Source organism: Periophthalmus magnuspinnatus, chromosome 16 (assembly GCF_009829125.3).
Source record: "Periophthalmus magnuspinnatus isolate fPerMag1 chromosome 16, fPerMag1.2.pri, whole genome shotgun sequence".
Lineage (NCBI taxonomy): Eukaryota > Metazoa > Chordata > Actinopteri > Gobiiformes > Gobiidae > Periophthalmus > Periophthalmus magnuspinnatus.
Window position 1 is genome coordinate 12,318,185 of NC_047141.1, and position 22,325 is coordinate 12,340,509.

The window sequence follows — 22,325 nt, forward strand, 5'->3', positions numbered from 1 at the left end:
CCATGTGAGTACAATATTGCGTGTCCCGAGGCGAACAGCGCTCACAACAGTGTTCCCATCTCTACCCATGTAACCTTTCACACACACTGCCCAGTGAAAGTCAGCACTGACGCAACACGCTATTATTTTCTTCTTGCAGGAAATCAAATCAAACAAGAGCGGCTGCACCAGAGGACCTCATCCCAGGAGACCAACCTTTGACAAATAAATAACACTGTGCTAATTCACACCAGCCACAAAATGAAACATGTGATTGATTGTTCTACGCTTTTCTGTATAACTGCAAGCTGGTAGTGGTCACATATTTGTCATTGCTACAGATTTCTATAGACATAATAGTGACTGGATCGTGTGTCTACAACATTAGAAAAGCACATAACAAATGTTACTCCAGTAATGAAGATTAGACAGTGCATATGTGTCTCTGGGCACGATATTAGTTGGCCAACATGTTTTGTTTGTAGCTTGAACCTCACACATTGCGCTAGTGAAGTAATGCCCATTTAGCTAGGATCCTCCATCAGCATGATGTGATTATTCTCACCTGTTATTATCACCTGTGTCCACTCTGGTCTGGTGCAGGTATATAGCCCAACAGTCGCGTGGTTTTTATATTTGCTTCATGAGTTTATGCAACTAAATGTGTTTGCACCTTCCAAAACGTGCTTTAAATGTTATGTGCTTAAATCAAAATCCACCTGAATCGAGCAAATAAACTTTTATATGAATTAACGGTTCTAATTGTGATATTTGTGATGTTTTTTGATCTACCGTTAGTTTTGTAAATCTTCACAATGTGCTTTCAAAATAAGGTGATGGAAACGCAACTTTTGACTCAAATTTTGGATGTTTTTTGTGCGAGTGGAAACGCAGTGTAGCCTTGTGTACCCAAGTTTAATTGGTTGTGAAGTAGCAAGTGCAGAGACCATGTTCAAGGTTCTGCAAACGTTACAAACTCAACATCTAAATAAAATGGACTGAGGTTTGTCATTATTTTAAGGCATCACATAAATAAATAGAAAACATTCATTTAACATTAGAATTTGGTGCGTTATTATTGTGGATGGTATTAGTATTTCCATTTTTATAATGCAAAATTAAGATGCATTATGTAACTTATCCAGTGTGTGAGGATCCACCACCAGCTAGTTGCCATGGAGATGCAATTGCTTTGGCTGGAATGTCCCATAGTATGGCATTAAATTTACTCAACAAAAAAAAAAATCAAACCAAATAGAACTTAATCATTTCTTTTTGAGTATCTTTTTGCTACTCTAGGTTTAACACTGCGCCCATTAAAACAAATTAATTTTGGCCCAATGAATGAAAACTGTGGCACCATTTCTCCTTATAAATACATACATTTACGAAGTCAAATAAATAACATCTTCATGGAGACAAGCGTATCCATCACTTTAAAAGTTACATAATTAACCTTTAATGAAAAAACATATTAAGCACTATTTGTCATCCTAAACACTTGAAAAATATTGAAAATAAAATAAATCATGTTCACATCTGTCATGAATCCTGGCATTCATCAAGACATACGTTCAAATTTTACTGGTTATGGCAAATACGTGCACCCGTAAGGCTACACATTTTCAGATATAACTCGAATGACAGAACATACCCAAATCAAATAGAAACTTTATCACAATATACGCTCCATCCCTTTCAAACGCCCTTGTATTTTCACCACAACACAACATCCTAAGCATATAAAACGGCATTCAATATCAATGTATCTTCCGCATTGTGAATAAAAACCACTGTACGTCTTGTCTGGGTATATATGAATAGATTGATATAGACGATTGGCGTGATGCCCTGCTGCACATCCCATCTGCCGGTATACGCGCTCCTTATCTCCCTGCCGTGCCCCTGCTTGCTCCCTTTGTGGCGATGGCACCGGTTCAGTGGCATGTGGCGTGTCAAAATGGCTCCTCCACGCTTGAGGCACCTGTCACACACGTCCTATAAAGTGATCAGACCTGCCCCGGCTCCATTCACGCTAAAAAGGATTAGACTAAATGCCAGCGCCTGTGCTCTCTCTGATATCAGCGTTTGTGGTGGGAGCAGATTGTGAGTTTAAAAGGAAGTTGTAAATGCACTTCTGGCCTCTCATAAGCCCAGTGATGGTAATAGAAGTAGGGTCAGCCAGTGGAAGAGATAGTAGGAGTGGAAGTAGTAATACTGCGTCCCATTTCTGATCACTTGCCGTCTCATTAGATACTCTCGGCAACTGTGGAGTGCTGTGACATGGATGAAAATACGCAGTAATAATTTTGGTGCATTTTACAGGCTTGTCAAAACTTCACAAAGTCGTTATTCGTTCACTCCATACTCGGTTACGGTAAGCTACTATTGGCCCCTCCGACCTCCATAAATCACTCCGCCCAAGCTTTATATTTGGAATTCTGACCACGAGTATCATAGCAACGAAAGAGCCAATCTGGAACAAAGCAGTGGAAGGTAACGCTCCTTCTCACCTGCACCGCTGGTTTAAGAGGGGCACTTAGCAACGCTGTCAATCAAATCTGTTGCTAACGCTAGCGGAAACAACCTTGGAGAAAGAAGGCAGCTGATTTCTCTCTTATTAAAGTTCATATCTTGAGTTACGGACACAATAGCGAAATAAAGACACCATGATCATGTAGAGGGGGTCATTGTGAACATTTTAAGACCAAAATGACGGGCCTGACAGCAGCAGTTACGGAGAGGGATGATAATTTTCTAACGCAAAGTGAAATGGACACAGGGTTGATGGAGCCGGAAGTACATCCCTTGATCACTTTCTATTTGGAACCTGGCGGCTGGTTAGCTATGGCCATTTACATATAGAGTCTATGGTTACCCTGAAAAGTAAATGCATTGGTCTATTTATATTAAAATGCAGCTGGTGCAGGTGGCCTAGCATCATGGTAGCGTCGTTGTAGCATGTAGGAGACCACTGTCGTTAGCATTCTTAGATAGTCAATCGCTTTGTTCTGCCTGATAATGCAGCTATGTCCAGTGCTGGATGTACTTTCTTCTATTATCAGGGCCACTGTGCAGAATCATAAAAGCACAAAAGCGTCTCCATCTCTTTCTCCTTAATACCACTGGTGTAGGCTTTGAGGACACTGGGGAAACACTAATGGGAAGAGTTTGACCTCTGTTATCACAGGCCAAAGAAAAGGTTAAACTCTAACATGTTTTCCAAAATTTGCATATGTCGTTCCAGTGTGTTATTGCAAAAATGGATACATTAAGTGTGTAGTTTGGAAGTTTGATTATTGAAGAAAATAAAGAGGAGAAAGCATTAAAACTATTAATGCTTTGTGTCATTCTTGGTTGCAGACAGACCTGTGTTACCCAGGAGTAGAACCAACCATATTGTCAAACAAAGGCAGACAGTTTAATCATAATATCCGTGGCGTAGACTTTTTGAATAGAAGGTTAAATGCTTTCTGTCACTCACCTTACATGGACATGAATCAATCAATCCAAAATGTTGGGGATATTACATTTATAGGTTATCCTTTAACAAATTATGTTCCACATTTATCCAGTGCACATTAACTATTAACAGAGGTGGAAGAAGTACTCAATTGTGTTATCAAAGCAAAAGTAAAAGTATCACATGAAAAAATATACTTAAGTGAAAATATTAACATACACATTTAGAGTAAAAAAGAAAAATATTTCTTGCATATTTTGAGACCTATATGGAGCCCTCCAGATGATGGAAAGGAGAATAATAATATTGACAAAATAAAAAATATATTATCTTGAAGGAATGATATAATTATCTTGAAGGAACGAGGTATTATTTTGAGGGAGCATAATCATTTCTATACATATATTTTCACCAGCGCACAAGATAGTTGACTTAAAAAATGTAAATAATATCTTGTCCCCTTGTGATAATTAATTCATTCCCTCAATATAATATCGTGTGGGAACGTAATATTATATTTTGCAAATGTCCTATGCTGGGCTCGGTAGCTCTGTAAGAAAGCTTCAAATGTAGTTATTTTGATACAGATTTGTTCTGAATTTGGTTCAACTGTTTTTTCTTCAGTGGTTTTATTTGCACATTTTTGTTTGCTCAAATTATGAATTTGATCAAAATAAACCCTTAGCCTTTTAAGCAGCTCTCAAATAGTAATAAAAAATACTTTTACTGTTCAGTCTTGTTAAAAATGTAGTGGAGTAGAAATACCTGCTCTCAAATGTAGTGAAGTAAAAGTGAGAAGTATCCATTGTAAAATTTAGTCAAGCACAATACTTTACTACTTTTACTTTGTTACGTTCCACCACTGACTGTTAATAACTAATAATACAAATAATGTTGCTGCTTTGTAGATCAGTTTGGTGTTATAATATGTGGAAAAACTGTCCTAAACACTACTGTTGTGTTTTAGTTCACTGCATCCATTGTATAGTTATTGCCTTTTAGCCTATTAGCATATTAGCTCATGCCTATATGCTAACTGACTTTTAGCATCATGTCAAATGTCCACCAGTTTCAAATACATACTGTCAATGCTTCTCAAATGGACATTGTTTGTAATGTCTTGTGTTAATTAGTCCTAAATGTACTATTGCTTAAAGGTCGTATATTCTTGTGTTTGTGTGTGGTAAACAAAGAAAAACAATAGCATATATATATTATCAAAAGCAATCTTTATGTCTTTATTATACACTGTACATTCAAACATGAGGTCCTCAATGCTACAGCACAAGTCAACAACCAACCGTCTATGTCCAGCCTTATCTCTTATTACCCACAGATGACGCACGTGTTGCTTAGATATATACTGTATTCATGTCAGCACCGTTGCTTTCTAATGCAAATTATTTTAGTGAAAAGGGTAGCACGGGAAACCTTTACACATGGATTGGTAAGTTCCTGCAAACGCCCCCACACATTTACAATATGATAAAATAATTTGGTTAAAAAGCAGTGGTTGTCAAACATTATCACAGAACTGATCACACCCCAATAAATAAATACATTCGTCTGTCAAACTATGTATAAAAAATGACCAGCACTTTTGAAATATTACAGCTACTACACCACCACTGGAAAGAACATCACAGTGTATTATTTTTGTGATAGTTTCAAAATGGTTGAGTGCAAATCACATTTCTTTTGTCCCTCTGAGAGTATCCACACATGCAGTGGTGGAAGTAGTAAAGTACTGCACTGGAGTAGAAGTTTTAGGTATCTGTACTCTGTTTTTTAATTTTACATTGGGTGCTTTTTACTTTTAGTTCACTACATTTGAGAGCAGTTTTTTTTCCATGTCCGTGGTAACATTCTGACTAAACGTTTCAAGTTCAAGTTTCAGCTTTGAGCGAACAAAAATATATACTCAAAATTCATAAGAAAAGAAATGGAGTTGTATTGTTACTGTTGACCAAAATATGTATCAGTAATCAGTGTCACTACATTTAACACTTTAAACACTAGAGTGAAATACTTTTACTTTTTACTCTCAAACTACATTTTTAAACAGGTACTTAAATACTTTTACTCAAGCTGATTTTTTCATGTGATACTTTTACTTGAGTAAGTTTATGCCTCTGTATCTGTACTTTTACTTGAGTAGCCCCACCACTGCACACGTGGAACCAAAACTAGGTAGTATGCAAACGGTTTGAACAAGTGTAAAACAGCTTCAGTAGATCTTAGCCAAAAAACAATCTCCACAACAAAAAAGCTACACAATTGTACATCCAGTTTAAAGTCCTGGTTTAGACCTGAGTGAGTCCTTGGTTCAACGCTTAATAAAACTATACAAATGAAGAGAGCTTAGTACAAAAACAAAACATTAATTTCCGGGTCCCGTGGGTCGAAGAACATTAAACGTCCAATAAATACATTGAGAACAGCGGCAAACTGCTCCTGCCCAGTTTATCAGATAGCACTCATGGACTCCTGTTTGCGTTCCTTATCTTTGTCACTGGAGCTATTACTGCTGCTGATTTTCAGGACTCGAGGCACACGACAAGACAGGCAGCTTGGTAATCTTTTCCTAATTCCTTCCAAAACACTGCTGACCGACCCTCGCATAGCCGATGACGAAAAATAGAAAATGAATGGATCTAAACAAGCATTGAAAGTGCTGCAAAGTAACGCCCTGTCCCTCCATTCTGGACTTTTCCACTGGATGAAACCGACGATATGCGAAACGTTGTACGGTCCAAAACATAAGGCAAAGACTACGAGAGTTCCCAACGCCATGCCGATTGCGCGGAGACGCTTTCTACGATTGATGTGCTGCAGCGATGACAGAATTCGAATAAAGTTGATGTAGCAGTAGCTGGAGATCAAAAACGGGATGCAAAACAGGACGATGCATAGTTCAAGGCGTACAGGGAGGAGGATTTTCAGCTGCTCTTCGGTGAAGTTCTGGTAGCAAACCTCATTTTCCATTTTGAGATTATTGTTAGCTAAAGTCGACGTGTTTAGGGAATCGGCGATGTCTGAAGTGTCCGTAGGGGTTGGCGCTGGAGGGCTGCCGATTAGCGGAATGATGAAGACGATGCTTAAGTGAATAAATGAGAAGATCCAAAAAAAGATGCTAGCCGCGAGGGCGTAGATCGGTCTGCGCTTCAAGGAATGCTGGATCGGGAACGCCACTCCCAGATATCGCTCCACGCTGATCGCCGTGAGGAAAAAGGTGCTTGTGTAGATCGTTAGGTAGAAAATAAATCCGGACAGAGGGCAGAGGGCATAGGGCAATTTCCAAATCATATCATTCGTGACTTCCTGCATCTTGAAGGGCAGGAAGAGGAGGAAAAGTAAGTCCGAAATGGTCAAGTTGAGGAGGAGAATGTCAATGGGCGTGGCTTTTTGCCTGACTTTTTTGCCGAAGGTGTAGAAGGCTAAGATGTTAGCGGGGAAGCCCAGCACAAAGGTGAGGATGTAAACGGACAGGCACAGGCCCGTGTGGCACTGCTGTATCATGGTGAATTTCAAGTCCAAGAATGTCCAAGACGAATCACATTATGTCCTTGAAACTTGCATGGAGGTTCAAAGGTGTCGCTCTGAGATGAGGTGGGGGTCTCGAGGGGACTTCTTAACGGGTCGGTGGCCTGTAACAAGACAGTGCCATGGTTTTCCTGTCCTCCGCTGATAAAGCAAAGCTCGCGGTCTCCTGGCGGGCTTTGAGCTCTGCAGATAAGAGAGAATGGAAAGAGATTACAACAGGAAACAAGGTACATCCTACCGGGCCATATCTCACATTGTTTAGACAGAGGCAGGTAAATGGGACTGTTTGAATTCAGGTGATCTGGTCAAAATACACAATAATATATTATGAATAAGCCTGAATTACCTAAATATAATCAATGTATTCAAAATGTAGGAAACCGGGGATACTTTTGCTGTTATATTGTGAAGATATTTGCCCAATCAAGCAGCTTCAACATAAATATACAATGAGTTAGCGCTAAAGCTAAATTTCATGTGTTGTCGGACGGGTAAAACATGAACCATTCAGTAAGACAACACCACACACATTGCAAGGTAAAATTAATCATAAAACCAGCTGACTATTACTGACTAACATTATAAATAGCATTATATCAACACATTTTTTGCTCATTTTAAAACTTTTGGTTCACTTTTACAAATGAGAACTTTGCACAGCCATTTCTTGAAAACTGGTGGGTTGGACGAGAGCAAGAAGCCCAAAATACATCGAGAAAAATCTGTTGAAATTTTAGCAGATTTGTGACTTCACTTATAATTTTTGTTCAACGTACATTTACATTGTCAACAAATGAAATCCGTTAATATATGTAAGCTTAAGGTAAGGCTTACACAGAAGATGTTAAAAGGCTAGCAAAACAAAATGTTGAATAATATTGACAATGCTAATCGCTAATTTTCGTTTAGCTGATGCTGTAGTTTGCACTGTTTACCTATATAATTTCTGGTTAATGTCTTCTCTCCAGCATTGTTGTCCTCTGCCATTATCTCTTAATGAGGAGTAAGTGTTGGATATTAAAACGTGTTGAACAGTTGTGCTTTTACAGCCGGCTCTGCAATGTTCTCTACTGATCATAAACATAATGACTCCGAGGGCTATCAGTAACAGGCCTGGATCCTCATAACACTTCTGTAATCTGCACATCTACAAACTGTTACAGTGGATTTCTCTGAAGGAAAATTTGAAAATGTTAACACCGTTTAGTGTTAATGATCCAAATAACAAGTGCTGGGCATGCGTAGAAATTTGAATAGTGCCAAAATACAAAACTAGTTCATACTTTTATCAGAATCAGAATCAGAAGACTTTTATTGCCATAGTCTGTGAACACAGTTCACAAACTAGGAACTTGCTTCGGTGAAAAAGTGCAACATAAACACACTGAATAAATACAAATACAAATAAGGGCAAATTTTATGACCTGTAACCAAGTTACAATATCAAGAGACAAAAAAGAATGGGTTTTTTTTAGTTTTTTTTTTTTTTTTAACGTTTTTCAAACTGGAAAATGGAAAGATTTTGTCTTACTGGGATCCAACAGAGGAGGGTAGAGTAGTTAAGAACTGTACTCAAGTGAGAGTAATATTACTTCAAAATAATATGACTCAAGTAGAAGCACAAAGTAGTGGTTCAACAAATTACTCGAGTAAGAGTAGCATCTGTTTTATAATTTGAAGTTCATGTAATTTAAAGGACAAAACATTAAATAATGCACAAAATCTGGTATTTTCAAAATATAGACACAAATGTTCAAGTCAACATAAAATGTTTGTAGATTTACTCACAGTGAGAAGCGGAACCAAAACTTTCACTTTTACTAAAGTAAGAGTACATTTTCTAAAATAAAAATATATTGCTTAAGTAGGAGTAAAAATATTCTAAAAAGTTTTTTTTAGTTACTTAGGTAAATCTAATGGATGTATCTGCGTACTCCCCACCTCTGGAGTTCATTTACCATCAGTCCAAAAATAACATGATGGCTTTAAGTATATATAACATTTTATGAACTCACATATATTTTATGATATTTGAAAGCAACAATTTTAAGTAAATTTACTTGTGAATGAAAGTTGTTGTTTTGAATTAGCATAACCCAACTGGACTGATGTTGTGATAAATATAGAGTAACCATTAAAGTTTTTGTAATGCTTTTTATGGAACATTCACAATTAAAAGAATTTAAATAAGAAATTGTGGGGAGCAATTATGCTACAGATTTGCACTATGCAGTGTTTTTGGATAAACCACAGTTTAACATCTGATTACTGATTAAACAATACTTTAATTGAAAGCCACAATTCAAATCAGCCCCATGAATAATCAATGGGTTGAAAAACTCACAAAACTGAAAGGAAAAAGAAATGCCACACACATGAATGAACATTAGTTAAACAGAATATCTTACCTGTGAGTCTTGTTTGAATGGCAGTCAGGGTGTCAGAGCGTCTCTTATAATGGTGAGAGGAGGGAACTTCTAGGGGGAGTGTGATGAAACCATAGAAAAGCCACAACATAAAGTAACATCCTCACTTCCTCCTGCTCTGCGCAGGACAAACCTATCAGCCCTAAGGCGTTTCATAGTCGACTAAAACACTGGGTTTTACAATGTAGTTTCCTCAGCCCTGCCCACAAGTGACGACTGCCTGTCCCAATACCACATTTATTTACATGCTTATCTCACACATCAGGGACAAGTGATAGGATTATTATGAACACACACATGCAGCTGCACTAGCCTATAATGTTTATCAGGTCGCTGTGGTAACCATTAAACCATTATTGGCATATTGTTTAATAATTGATGAATAACTTGCGTTTTTGGAAAGTGGGTCATGATCTCAAATGGAAAAAAAATGAATGTAATGTCAAATTTAGACATTTAATAGTATGTTTCTTCATAAGGACAACCCTCATAGTTATAATAATAGTGACAATGCTTTGCACTTGTAAAGCACTTTACTTGACAAAGCCTCTCAAAGTGCTACACTGGTCATTATTCATTCACTCCACCCTCAGTGGTAGTAAGCTACTATTGTAGCCACAGCTGCCCTGGGGCAGACTGATAGTAGTGAGGCTGCCAATCTGCTCCATCAGCCCCTCTGACCACCACCAACACTCACTCACACATCACTTTCAGATTAGGCAATGTAGGCGACGTGTCTTGTCTAAGGGTACAACAACAACACCTGAGCCTCTGTCACCCCTTATGTCCCTTGTTATGTCCCTAAGCAAGACACTTCACTAAAGGTACTTCAGTCGCAATATGCAACTGGAACAGGAAAGGCATTCAGTTTAAAAACAGCTTGTTAAAAATGTATATAATATGAATTATTTTTAAAACCAACTTGTATTTACTTGTGCTATCTAAACAGATTAAACATAGTCAAACCTGCACTGTGATAGAGTCAGAGCATTTCCAAAACCAGACCTGAGTCACATTATTCCTGAGCAGCTCCAGTACACTGCTCCACAGCTGCAGGCACATACCACTGGAGTTTCCCACATATTGCTATCTCATTTGTCATCAGGGAGGTGAGTTTCAGACGATTTAATCAAATGTTTTCTTTCTGTTAAGACATTTTGCAATTCTAACACTGCAAACCAAACTTGGGACATAATAAAACCAGTCAAATTAGTATTAAACCCATACTGTACTGAACCATATATTGTGTAGGTCAGGTGCAGGTGGTTTTAGAAAACTACTTCATACATATTGAGGACCCAAAGCTTCCTCATAATAAAGCAGACTAGCCTGGTTAGACACGTATCAACCCAAAAGTTGCACAACAGGTCAAATCCTTCAACCAAGATAGACCTGAGCAAGCCTACGTCAAGATGTGGAGATGCGTCCCTACAGGTTGCCCCAGTAACATTGAGGGATGGGTCAAATGCACAGGACAAATCAGCCTACGTGGATAATAAAGGGCATCTTAATGTTAATAATGTTTACTTTACTTAAGAGTAAGTTAAAAACAAAAAGAGGAAATGATGAGTAATTGTGTCTACTTCACTTGCACTAAATAACCGACCAGTGGCCTGTATTATCGATCCTAATGCGTTAATGCTTGTCCAAACATTGACCAATCATTTGCCCAGACCTTATGCACACCGTCGTAAAACCGTGCCAGCCTTATCTCAGACGGCTAACGAAGACTGGGGGGGGGTATGCTGTGTGCGGACCAGGTATGGCTCATTTTTTACAAAGTGGCAGGATCGTTTGAAGACGTAATGGCTCAGGGGTGAACAAAAAGCGGCTCTGATGTAATGTAATGTATGTAAATGACCCCGGGCTTGTTCCTCTGCAGCACGCTCTCACCTCTGTGGGTTTATAGGCCCCAACAACTTAAAAGACGTTCAACCACTTTGTACTGCTCTACTTTATGCAGCGGTTTTGTTTACAGAAGAGTCTTTTGTAGTTCTTGATGAAGATGTGCTCCTTGCAGCTATCTCTGAAGCAACAATGAACAGGTGATGTATGTGACCCTGAACAACATTTTGGTGTTGCTAGGACAATGTATTTTTATTTATTTTTTATTTTTCTATCAATACTAAAAAATAGATGTATGCACAAGAGTATGCTACATTAATTTCTGCTTTTTAACAAGATTTCCCTTGTGCAAAAGTATGGTGGATTGTACAGGCTTTGTGCACAGTCACTTTTATTAAAATCGGGAAATTTTAAAATATACAGCCACAAAAACAACAAAAATCAAATTAATTAAAATAAAGACTACCCAATTATTTTTATATGTGGACTACTTCAGTTTGTGGTGTTGTTTTAATATTTATTATGCCTCAAAAGTGTCCTCTGGCGAAGTATTCATCTTTTTTGTGTAGTTTTTAACATGCAGCTCTCTGTTCACTGCCTTATCTTTAAACATGTTTCATTTTAGTTCGACTCGGCCAAAACCTCATACAGATAAAACTGGACAGGAAGTAGTGACGCTGACAGTGAGTCCTTTGGCGGTTTTCTGTGTCTAGAGTGTGATGGTGTCATTCTGCCAGATCGGGCCCAGAGCCAGTTTTCCTTATTGATAACTTTACTTGCTTTACTCTGGGATTTCCAAAAGGTGAATTCATAAAATTCTGATCTTATTTCTATTCGTGATTAGACACAAGAACTCATCTGTATTAAACAGTGGCGGATGAAGTACTCGACTTTGTTACTTAAGTAAAAGAACAGATACAGAGGTAAAAAGATACTCAAGTAAATGTAAAAGTATCACATGAAAAAATCAACTTAAGTGAAAGTATTTAAGTATCTGTTTAAAAATGTAAAAGTATTTCACTCAAGTTTTGTTAATTTGTTAAGTCATATTGATCCAAAATGATAAGTATTTTAGTCAACAGTAGCAATACAAGTCAATTTCTTAACTTGTCTTATGAATTTGGTATATTTGTTTTTGTTTGCTCAAAGCCGAAGCTTGAACTCAAAAACTTTAATCAGGACGTTTCAAAAATGTAATGGTGTAGAAAGTACAGATACCTGCTCTCAAATGTAGTGAATTAAAAGTAAAAAAATATCCACTGTAAAATGTACTTACGTAAAGTACAGATACCTAAAAAAAATCTACTTAAGTACAGTACTTTACTACTTTTACTCTGTTATCTTCCACCACTGGTATTAAATATGATTGGCCATTATCTAGCAATGTAAATATGTTAATTGGTTCAACTACATGATTTGGAATTATTATTATTATTTCAGAAGCCTAAAGAAATGCATTTATATAATATACAAATCAAAATTTCACTTTACAGCCTAATGCATTTTTCTCAATCAGTCAAATACACATTCTGTCTGTTCACCCAACTAAAAAAAGCCACCTGCTCAAAGTGGAAAATTTTTAGTTGGACCAGTTAACATTTGTTATTGCAACCCATAAACAATATTTCTTTTGAGTGATTACCGTACGTAAGTTTAGCCCATTTATTTTCAGTAGCTTCCTGTTCTGAGTAGCTTGACCACAGCCCAGACCACATATGTGAGGTCAAGAACTCTGTGACCCCTTTAGAGAGGAACTTGTACTCAGAAATCGCTCTTGTATCTGTTTTTCACACGTTTTTGGTTGGTTTAAATGTTATACGTTGCGTTCGAGTCAAGACGATGACGAGATTAGTGCAAGTCAGGGGCCTGTATACCTCAATGGGAGATTCACAGTTTTTGAAAAAAGTAGCCAAACTTCCACAAATATATCTTTTTTATGTTAACAGTGAAGGTAGGCAAAGTATTGAGAGATGTGAGATATTAACCATAAACCAGGTAAAAACGCACTTCTCTCTGCCACTTCTGTTGAGGGATTCTATAACAGGGCAGAGGCTTTTGCACCCTCTTGCAAGTAGGTTATATTATGTGAGTACAGACTTTGATATAAAATCCACAGAAACTTCAAGAGTGGATTTATGATTGCCTCTGGGGTCAAAGTTCAGGGGCAGCAGGGAAGAGGAAGATGATTCCAGGAAACCAGTAAAACACAAGTCATTTAGCTTTCACACAGACTTATAAAACCCATTTTGTATGTATGAAGTATTGTAAAAGTTGCTCTTAGGATCAAAAAGAGACTGCTGATAAATGTTTGTGGTGTGAAGTAATGCTGATGTGCTGTTGCGAGTTGTTGGTCTAGAATTGCTGTGACGGCAAAACTCTGCTCTCTCTAAAAGTTGTGAAAAGCCCTTATAAACTCATTGCGGTGAGTAAGATGATGGGAATGCTTTAGGAATGTGCGGAATAACTTCGGACCACTGCAAACTGCTTTTCCTTTTATTAACACAGTAACAAGCTGTGACTTTGCCTTTGCTCACACATTCCTAGACTCTAAAATGTGAGTTTCTAACATAGATTTTTATATTATTGCATGTTGATTCTTCATGATGGTGCAGAACAACGATCCCAGGTTTGCCACATGATAGAAACTAAACATAACTGAATGAAAGGGATGAATGGAGACTAGATCTAAGCTGCACTTTTCAGCTCCAGAACCTCCAAACCAGAGCATGTACAAACTCAACATCTAAGGAGCACATTTTTAGGCCTACGTGTTCCATGGAGAAACGCCATACAATTTATCATAGGTAATATTTCTTTCTCTTTTCATGGGTGCCCTATTTAAAATATAATACAAACACAAAAACAAACAATACAAACAAGTCCATATAAAGCATTAAAAACAGGAGCAGGTGTGTGTACAAAGGTTTATTACCAGATTATGAAATTGCGATTGTGTCACCAAAGTGTCCAGTTTTACTTTTCTTTGGAGTGTATTCCATTTTTGTGAAGTAAAACAGCTAAAATTGAACTAAAATTTGACTAAATCTTGACTAAGGGTGCGTTCACTTGTCCGTGTTAAGTCCTGGTTTGAGCCTGGTTTAGTTCTGGCCAGGTCCCGGGTCTAGTGCTGGTTTAATTCCAGTTTATTTTAGTCATAATTTCAAAATTAACACTGCTCATCATGTCGTCTTCTGAACTATTATAAATATAGCTCCATTAATTTTCCAACACATTAATAGAAATGCTGATGTGATGTTTCACACGTCTGAACAGGCCTCCTCTGTAAACCACAGCGGCAAACACACTTTTCCACTGAGTTAATGCTGATGTGACGTCAGGGGCTTTTTAAGTGTTACACCAGAATGATTACTCCACACCAGGACAGCCAGCTTCTGCTCTGACTCAGCCCACGGCAAATCCAACGGAACTTTCACCGCACACACCTTTAACTCTTACTGCAAGAACATAATGCTTGGAATTGTTCAATTTGTATCAGCTTGATTACTGAAAATGTTTTTTTTTCTCCACTTGTAGGTTTTTGGTTTGTTTGTTTTTTGCATTTTTTGTTATTTGTTAAATATTTCTTGCTGATGAGTATAACTATGATATTGAAAAGTTTGTGCCATACAGTGACCCTTTTCAAAGTAATCATTGGGACTACAGTATGTACTTGGTAGAAGTTTTTCAGGCATCATGTAAAAAACACAAAAGCTATGAAAAAAATATATAAAAGTTCATTTAAAAACTTTGTTCAGTGTATTTCAAAACTATACTTTGAATGGGTTTATTTCAGCAATTAAATAAAATTATTACCACCTACCATTAGCATCCTGTTGACAATAGCCCTGCTGTTAAACAGTCTTTTCAAAACCCCTCACTTCTTTCGATTTGCGCAAGGCAGTACGTTTTGAAAAATAAAAAATTACATCCTTTATTTTTAAATTTTGTATTTTTATTTTTTCTGAATTCAAACACCTAGGGAGGTGTTCCAGGCATGTCCCACCAGAGGAGGGGGGTCCCACTGGAGGAACTGGAGGACGTGTCTGAGGTGAGGGGAATCTGTGAGTCTCTGCTTAGACTGCTGCCCCCACGCCCTGAGCCCAGATAAGGGGAAGAAAATGAATCAAAGGATGAATTTAAAGTGCTGTATCTGATTTTTACTGTCATAAAAAATGTGAAAAACAGAACTAGTTCAATTTAAATGGTTTGCAGTGGTCAGAAGTTATTTCTCAATTACCTTGTGCATTTGGACCAATCTAATTACTCACCAAAATGAGTTTATGAGTGCATTTTACAACTTCCAGAGACCAGTTTTGCCATGCTGATAAATCTAACAAGAACTTGCATGCTAAGTGCACACTTCCTGATTATCTAAAAAAAAAACTCGATCTATAATTAGACACAGACTGCACACAGTGGACATATTCTGACCTCAAGAGCTGCTTGCACAATATAACTGTACTGGGACAAGACAAATTTTGCTCAAAGGCAGAAGAAAAAACTGTATACAGGGCCTTTAAAAAAAAATTATGTTTTTACAATCAAATGATAAACCCTGTGTGTAAACTAAACCATATGACTAACTAGGTAAACAGCATCATAACAAAGATTTACAACTGTAGGTGTAATCAAATAAGCAGGTACAATTTACAACTACTCCCAAACATAACTTTGACTTTCAGACAATGTTTACATGAGTTATGATCCATTATTTTGTCTCACCATTTCTCATTCTGAGCTCCAATGGCAAAATCAATCAGCACTCAAAATAGAACAAGTGTGTACATAGACTTTAATATATTGAAGTATATAAGGAAACAAACACTGGTCCTTTGTGTATTATGGCACGTGTCTCGCCTGGTCCTGACAGTGTAAACAAACATGGAGGACAGGTGTAGGGGAACAGACAAAAGGGGATTTCCTCTTGGTCAGTGCTCACATGCACTTGGTTTACACAGTAGGCAAAGTCATGTGTCATGTGTGTATAAAGGTTGAGGTTAATAGCAATGTTATGAACTGACAAGGAAATGTATTAGCTATTCAATTTGGCCATTTCTATTGTAAAAGAGAGAACCACTTTATGAACTGGGACAGAGAAAGCATCATAGGGACAGAGGACAACAAACATCATCACTGGAAATGTGCCGACGGGACTTTAAACCGGGACGAGGGGGCTTTTTACTGTCACACACCTGGGATACTGTCCTGAAGAAGTCAGAGTGTAGATGGCGCTGTCGTCTTGCTTCCGCCGGGAGGAAGACAGCACCAAAACCTATTTAAATCAGCTTACCGGACACGTCACAGCAACATCATGTGACCACTCTCATGAAGACCGCTAATGAGCAGTCGAAACCTTGGTCTGGGAAAAGAATCCATTAAAGTAGAGCAGTCAGATTCACTTACCCAGATGTTGGCGGTGCCATTCCAGCTCCCACAAATCGATATTGCTGTTGTGTCCTTGGGCAAGACACTTATCCCAGCTCACCCCCAGTGTCTGTGTGCACTGGTGTATGAATGTGTGAGTGGATGTGCAAAAGCGCTATATAAAAATTTGACCATTTTCCATGTGACTAAAGTGGCTGTAATTCCCCTGTACAGATATATTGTAAAAGTAGCTATGTGCTATGTGTTTTTATCATTTGAGGATCAGGAAGTTTACTGTTAGCATGCTACTTGTTATAATTAGGATGCTCGAAATGTATAAGGTAAGTGAGGAATAACCTTAAACCACGGCAAAGCATTTAAAAAAGATGTATTAAGTAAGTAAAAGTAAGTACATAAATGTGGTATTTTCTGCATAATTAGCTGTAGTAGATAAAATTTAGGAACATTTTCCATTTTCCATTTTATTTACTGAGTTACTTAGTAAAACAAAACACAAAGGGTTATTTCACTTCTCGTAAACAATATTGCCACCAATGATGTGCTATGTGTGTGCTGTGTGTGTGATTGACCTGAGATTTGTTAAAGGGAAATACACACTGTAGAAATAAATAGCATATGCCCTTTAATGCAAAATAACAGACATAATATGGTTGGACCACAATGGCACCTGTTGCTTTCATGAGACTTGTTAATCATGCCAAACCATGTTCATGTACAGCTGAAACCAGAAGTTTACATACACTATATATAAAGACACATTCACTTTTTTCCCTCACTGTCTGACATGAAATCAAACTAAACTTTTCCTCTTATAGGTCATTTAGGATTACCAAAATTATTCCTATTTGCTAAATACCAGAATAATGAGAGGGGATTTTTTTAGACACATTATCTTTTTTTTTTTTAATATTTTCTTCAAAGTGAGAAGATCATTAGTATTTGGTACCATTGCTCTTAAACTGCATGACTTTGGTCAAACGTTTTGGATATCCTTCCACAAGCTACTCACAGTACTGGCAGGAATTCTGGGTCACTGTCCATTTAGAAGAGCCATTTGCACCCAAGCTTTAACTGGCTGATGTCTTGAGATGTTGCTTCAGTATTTCTACATGTTCTTGTCCCTGTGTGCTTTTTATAGCGAACAACGAAGTTAAATCTGTCAACTGGAGAAATCTTGTAGGAGTGAAGACGTTTCGCTGCTCATTCAAGCCGCTTCTTCAGTTCTGGTCAGAATGCTGGTGGCCACTGCCTTTAAATCCATCTGAAGGGAGGGGCTAACTACACTGAAACTGTAAACAGCTATCGTCTCCAGTTTCAGCTGAAACTACCCTATTCAAATGAATAGGGTTAACTACCCTATTCGATTGAATATTGAACCAGAACTGAAGAAGCGGCTTGGGTGAGCAGCGAAACGTCTTCACTCCTACAAGATTTGTCCAGTTGACAGATTTAACTTTGTTGTTTGCTATGGATCAGACCTGGACGACTGAGGGTCTACACAGACACCTGTGTGCTTTTGCAAACTGTAATCTGTCTTTTTTTTGTGTTTCTTTTGGAGTAATGGGTTCTTCTTTGCAGAGTGGCCTTTCAGCCCATGTCGTTGCAGTCCTCGTTTTACTGTGGATAATGACACACTTTTACCAGCTTCAGCAGCATCTTCACAAGGTCTTTTGCTTTTGTTTTTCAGTTGATCTGCACATTTCAGACCAAAGCACATTCATCACTGGGACACAGTACCTGTCTTTTTTCTGAGCAGTATGCTGTCTGGACATTCCCATGGTCTTTCTACTTGTGTATAATTGTTTGAACAGATGAACATGGCACCTTCAGGCATCTGGAAATTGCACCCAAGGATGAACCAGATTTGTGCAAGTCCATAATTCTCTTCCTGATATCTTGGCTGATTTCTTTTGACTTTACCATGATGTTACACAAAGAAGTGTGTGTTTCAGCTGTGACTTCAAATACATCCACAGGTCTGTCTCTCAGAAACTCAAATGTTGTCAATCAGAAGCTTCCAAAGACATGACACCATCATCTGGGTTTTCCCAAACTTAGTAGTGTTACATAATAATGTTACTATATGTAAATGGCTGATGTTGATGGCTTTTAAAAAATCCTTCTCTCATAATTCTGGCATTTAGCAAATAATCTGGATAATCCGAACTGACCTAAAACAGGAAAAGTTTAGTCTGATTTCATGTCAGACAGTGAGAAAAAAGCATACGTGTCTTTTTATATTGTGTATGTAAACGTCTGGTTTCAACTGTATCTATAATTATTGCAATGACTGATATCTTCCTTGAATCTCCATGTACAACACTTGTAGCTGTGGGTTTGAGCCGTAAATGTAACTCTTTACACTTCCATTTTTTTATTTAGCCTTTCACATGTGAAGTGGGCCACAGAGTAGAACTGGAAGTATTTTTTATATTTTAGGTGCTAACAAAAAACAAATATTTTAAGTACATATGACAGTTTAAAAAACTAATTTATTTTATTCTATTTTTGCGCTGGACATAGGTAGCAGCTAGAGTGGTAATACTTTGTGGAGTAACCAGCAGGTGGTAGTGGAGCAAAAAATTATTTAGGTTTCAAAGGAGTCTTTGGTTTCTCTCTGACTTGCCCGCATCCCCCAGGTGTGTTGTTCTCAAGCCATGGATCTTTAATAAAAACTGAATAAGATACTCCCCCTCCATCCCTGTGTGAGATCCACTAGTGACCACTCCACACATGAACTTTTTAATTTTAAAAATTTTTCCAAAAAATTAGAAAAGTTTGCTTTGTAAGATTAAGATTCAAAATCTGAGCTCAGACCATTGAAAACAATATGGTGCCATTTTTGATTCATCTTCCAGATCTTATTATACGTCCAAACCTCAAGCCCTGGAGCCGAAGTAATAGAGCATGACAAATAAGAGGTCAGACAAGAGCTATGTAAATCACAAAAAAATAGAGTCAATTAAAGGTACTAGGGGTCTAAGAGTTCAATGTCAATGTGTTTTTGATGTTGGTGAAATATCTGTAAAATAAAGTCACACACAGAAGGAAAGGATGCTAATGAATGTTTATCAATATTTAATAAGAGAATGAAGCCAGTGCTTCACTGTTTGTAATCTGGCCTAGTCCTTTTGGGAGGGGTCAGAGAAGTCAGGTCACTCAGGTCCTCCTCATAAGCTCTTTCTCTTTGAGAACATCATGTTCTGGGACCCTGGTAACTTGGGGTGGCTCTTTTTCCCCCACAACTAGAGGAGACAGGAAACAGGGGACATGAACAGAGCACATGGGAGTACAGATATTGTCCTGGCAAGCCTGGGGAGTCTGGTGGTCTTTGTGGTCCTGGGGAACTTGGTGGCCCTGAGGAGCTTGGTGGCCCTGAACCTGGTTAGCCTGGCGACCTGGGCAGAGAGTCTGGTAGCCCGATGCCGCTGGGGGTCACTGGAGAGTCTGGCGGCCCCAGTGGCTTCAGTGAGCCTGCCGATGTTAGCTGCATTGGTGAGCCTGATAGGGGCTGGGGCTTCTTCTCCTTTTGGGAGCAAAGCTGAAGTAGTGTACTACACTGTAATAATAATTTTCACTTCACAGCTGAGCCTCGGGATTAAGAAATGCCAAACCTAAGTTATTTTGAGTTTATTTTTTGTTTGCTACATCCCACATATGTCAGTCATTGTTATGATGCTTCAAAGAGAATCTACAGTGTGAATAATCCTGGAAATAAACAAGAAACATGAGAAAGTGAGGCCAAACTTTTGACTGGTCCTGTACATTCATCTGCAATCAGCCGCCCACAACACCTGTAGAGAGTAGTCCAAGTTTAGTTTTGGTTTAGTTTTGGTTTAGTCCTGGTTTAGTCCAAGTTTAGTTCTGGTTTAGTCCTGGTTTAGTCCTAGTTTAGTCTTGGTTTAGTCCTGGTTTAGTTTCTCCTCGTTTGACTCCAGTTGTGTCAGACTTTGAGCTCTTCTTGTTCACAGCAGCAGCTCATGTTCCATATTTGAACTAAACTCTTAAACTTAAACACATTTTCTCAGTTTTACTCACAGCTCAGTGAAACACGTCTCTTCTAAATGTGTGTTTTAAATGTTTTTATTGCATACTCTCTCTACACAAACACAGTTGCAGGTTGTTTTGACGTTTGTGCTCAGTGTGAACCAGATGGATTGGTCTCACTTCTCCCTCATGTAATAAATATTTTGTTTATTGTCTTTTGCAGAGTGAGTGTTCAGTCTTGTGTATGATGTTGATATAGTCATAATATTAAGTTTGGATTTGTGACAGTGCTGAAGATCACACTGAAGAAAAACAAACATGTCAAAGTATACGTGCATTTGTGCTTGAGATGCGCCGATACGATACTGGTATCAAATATCAGCAATGATATCGAAAATCTTGGTGGCTCAGATATCGATATCCATGATATCAGTTCAGTCGATTCCCATTTTGGTCGATAAACTGGTGGAATAAGACGATTCACTGCCGATGTTCTCTCAAAATGTCTCATAATGTAAAAATATTACTTGTACAAACTCTTCTGTTACAAAACACATTTGGATCATTATAATCATCACAACTTCTGTTGTCAGTCTCAGCTCTGATATTCACTGATATTGGGCATTACTTTATTACTTTAGGTGCACTTTATGAGTACTTTATGTGTAAACTTGATATTTTATTAAGAAATTAAACTAGTCATTTCTTTGTTTGGCAACTGCAACTTTTCCACAGCTCTAATACTCATGGACATAGAAACATTTCAATCCAAACATAATAATGTTTAAATGTTGGAGCTGTTGAACTGTCACTTTGAACAGGAAGAAACACATGGACAGAGCGTTCTCCTCATGACGGGTTTGTCTGAACCACATCAGATCTTTGATGTTTACATAATGTTCAAAAATGGAGACTTTTACACTTTCTGACAAGTTTCATGATCGAGCTTGTATCGCTGAGTTTGGAGCAGCGTCTGTGTGAAAACAGGTAAGACAAACACTTTTGTCTATTTGGAGTTTTTATTTTTTTATGTGTCGCCTGTTTGTCAGGGCCTCGTTTAGAGACTGGGCTAAATATAAACCATAAACCCTAAATATACTTTATATTTATATTAAACAAATGCACAGAAAAAGTCTTCTTCTGTGTTTTGTTTTATAAATGTTCAATCAATGTGACTGATGTGAATGTAGCGCAGATCTAGGAGGGGAAGAAAATGGCTATTAGAATCAAGTCAAATTAACTTTTATTCATAAAGAAATTATTTCAGTTATTTGGTATTTTGTATGAACAATTATATATATATATATATATATATATATATATATATATATATATATATATATATATATATATATATATATATATATATATATATATATATATATATATATATATATATATATATGATGACAACAGCAGTGTCCAGATGACCACAGCTCAAACCTTCTCTACAAAATGTGAAGTAGTAGTAGTAGTAGTGTGTAGTAGATGTCCACAGCACTGGTCTGGTAGAACTATAGGCTCTTTATGTATCTGCACCTTCACCGAAAACAAACCAAATGACAGTGACATTATGACTTCCTTATGGAAGTAGAGAAAGCTTACACCCTCTAGTGGCATCTCATGTGTGTGATAAGGTATACACTCCCTTGTCCTGGTTCATGCTTCGCTGACCTGGTTCGTGGACCTCGATGGCC

The 22,325-nt window shown here is 37.8% G+C and overlaps 1 protein-coding gene across 1 annotated transcript; it reads right to left on the bottom strand.

Moving 5' to 3' along the window:
- Positions 1-5,722: 5,722 nt before the first annotated feature.
- LOC117383794 (free fatty acid receptor 2) lies at positions 5,723-7,281 on the bottom strand. The gene has a single exon (XM_033981015.2). It carries the CDS (start codon positions 6,959-6,961, stop codon positions 5,909-5,911), a length of 1,053 nt encoding a protein of 350 aa, XP_033836906.1. The 5' UTR covers positions 6,962-7,281; the 3' UTR covers positions 5,723-5,908.
- Between the last annotated feature and the right edge of the window lie 15,044 nt (positions 7,282-22,325).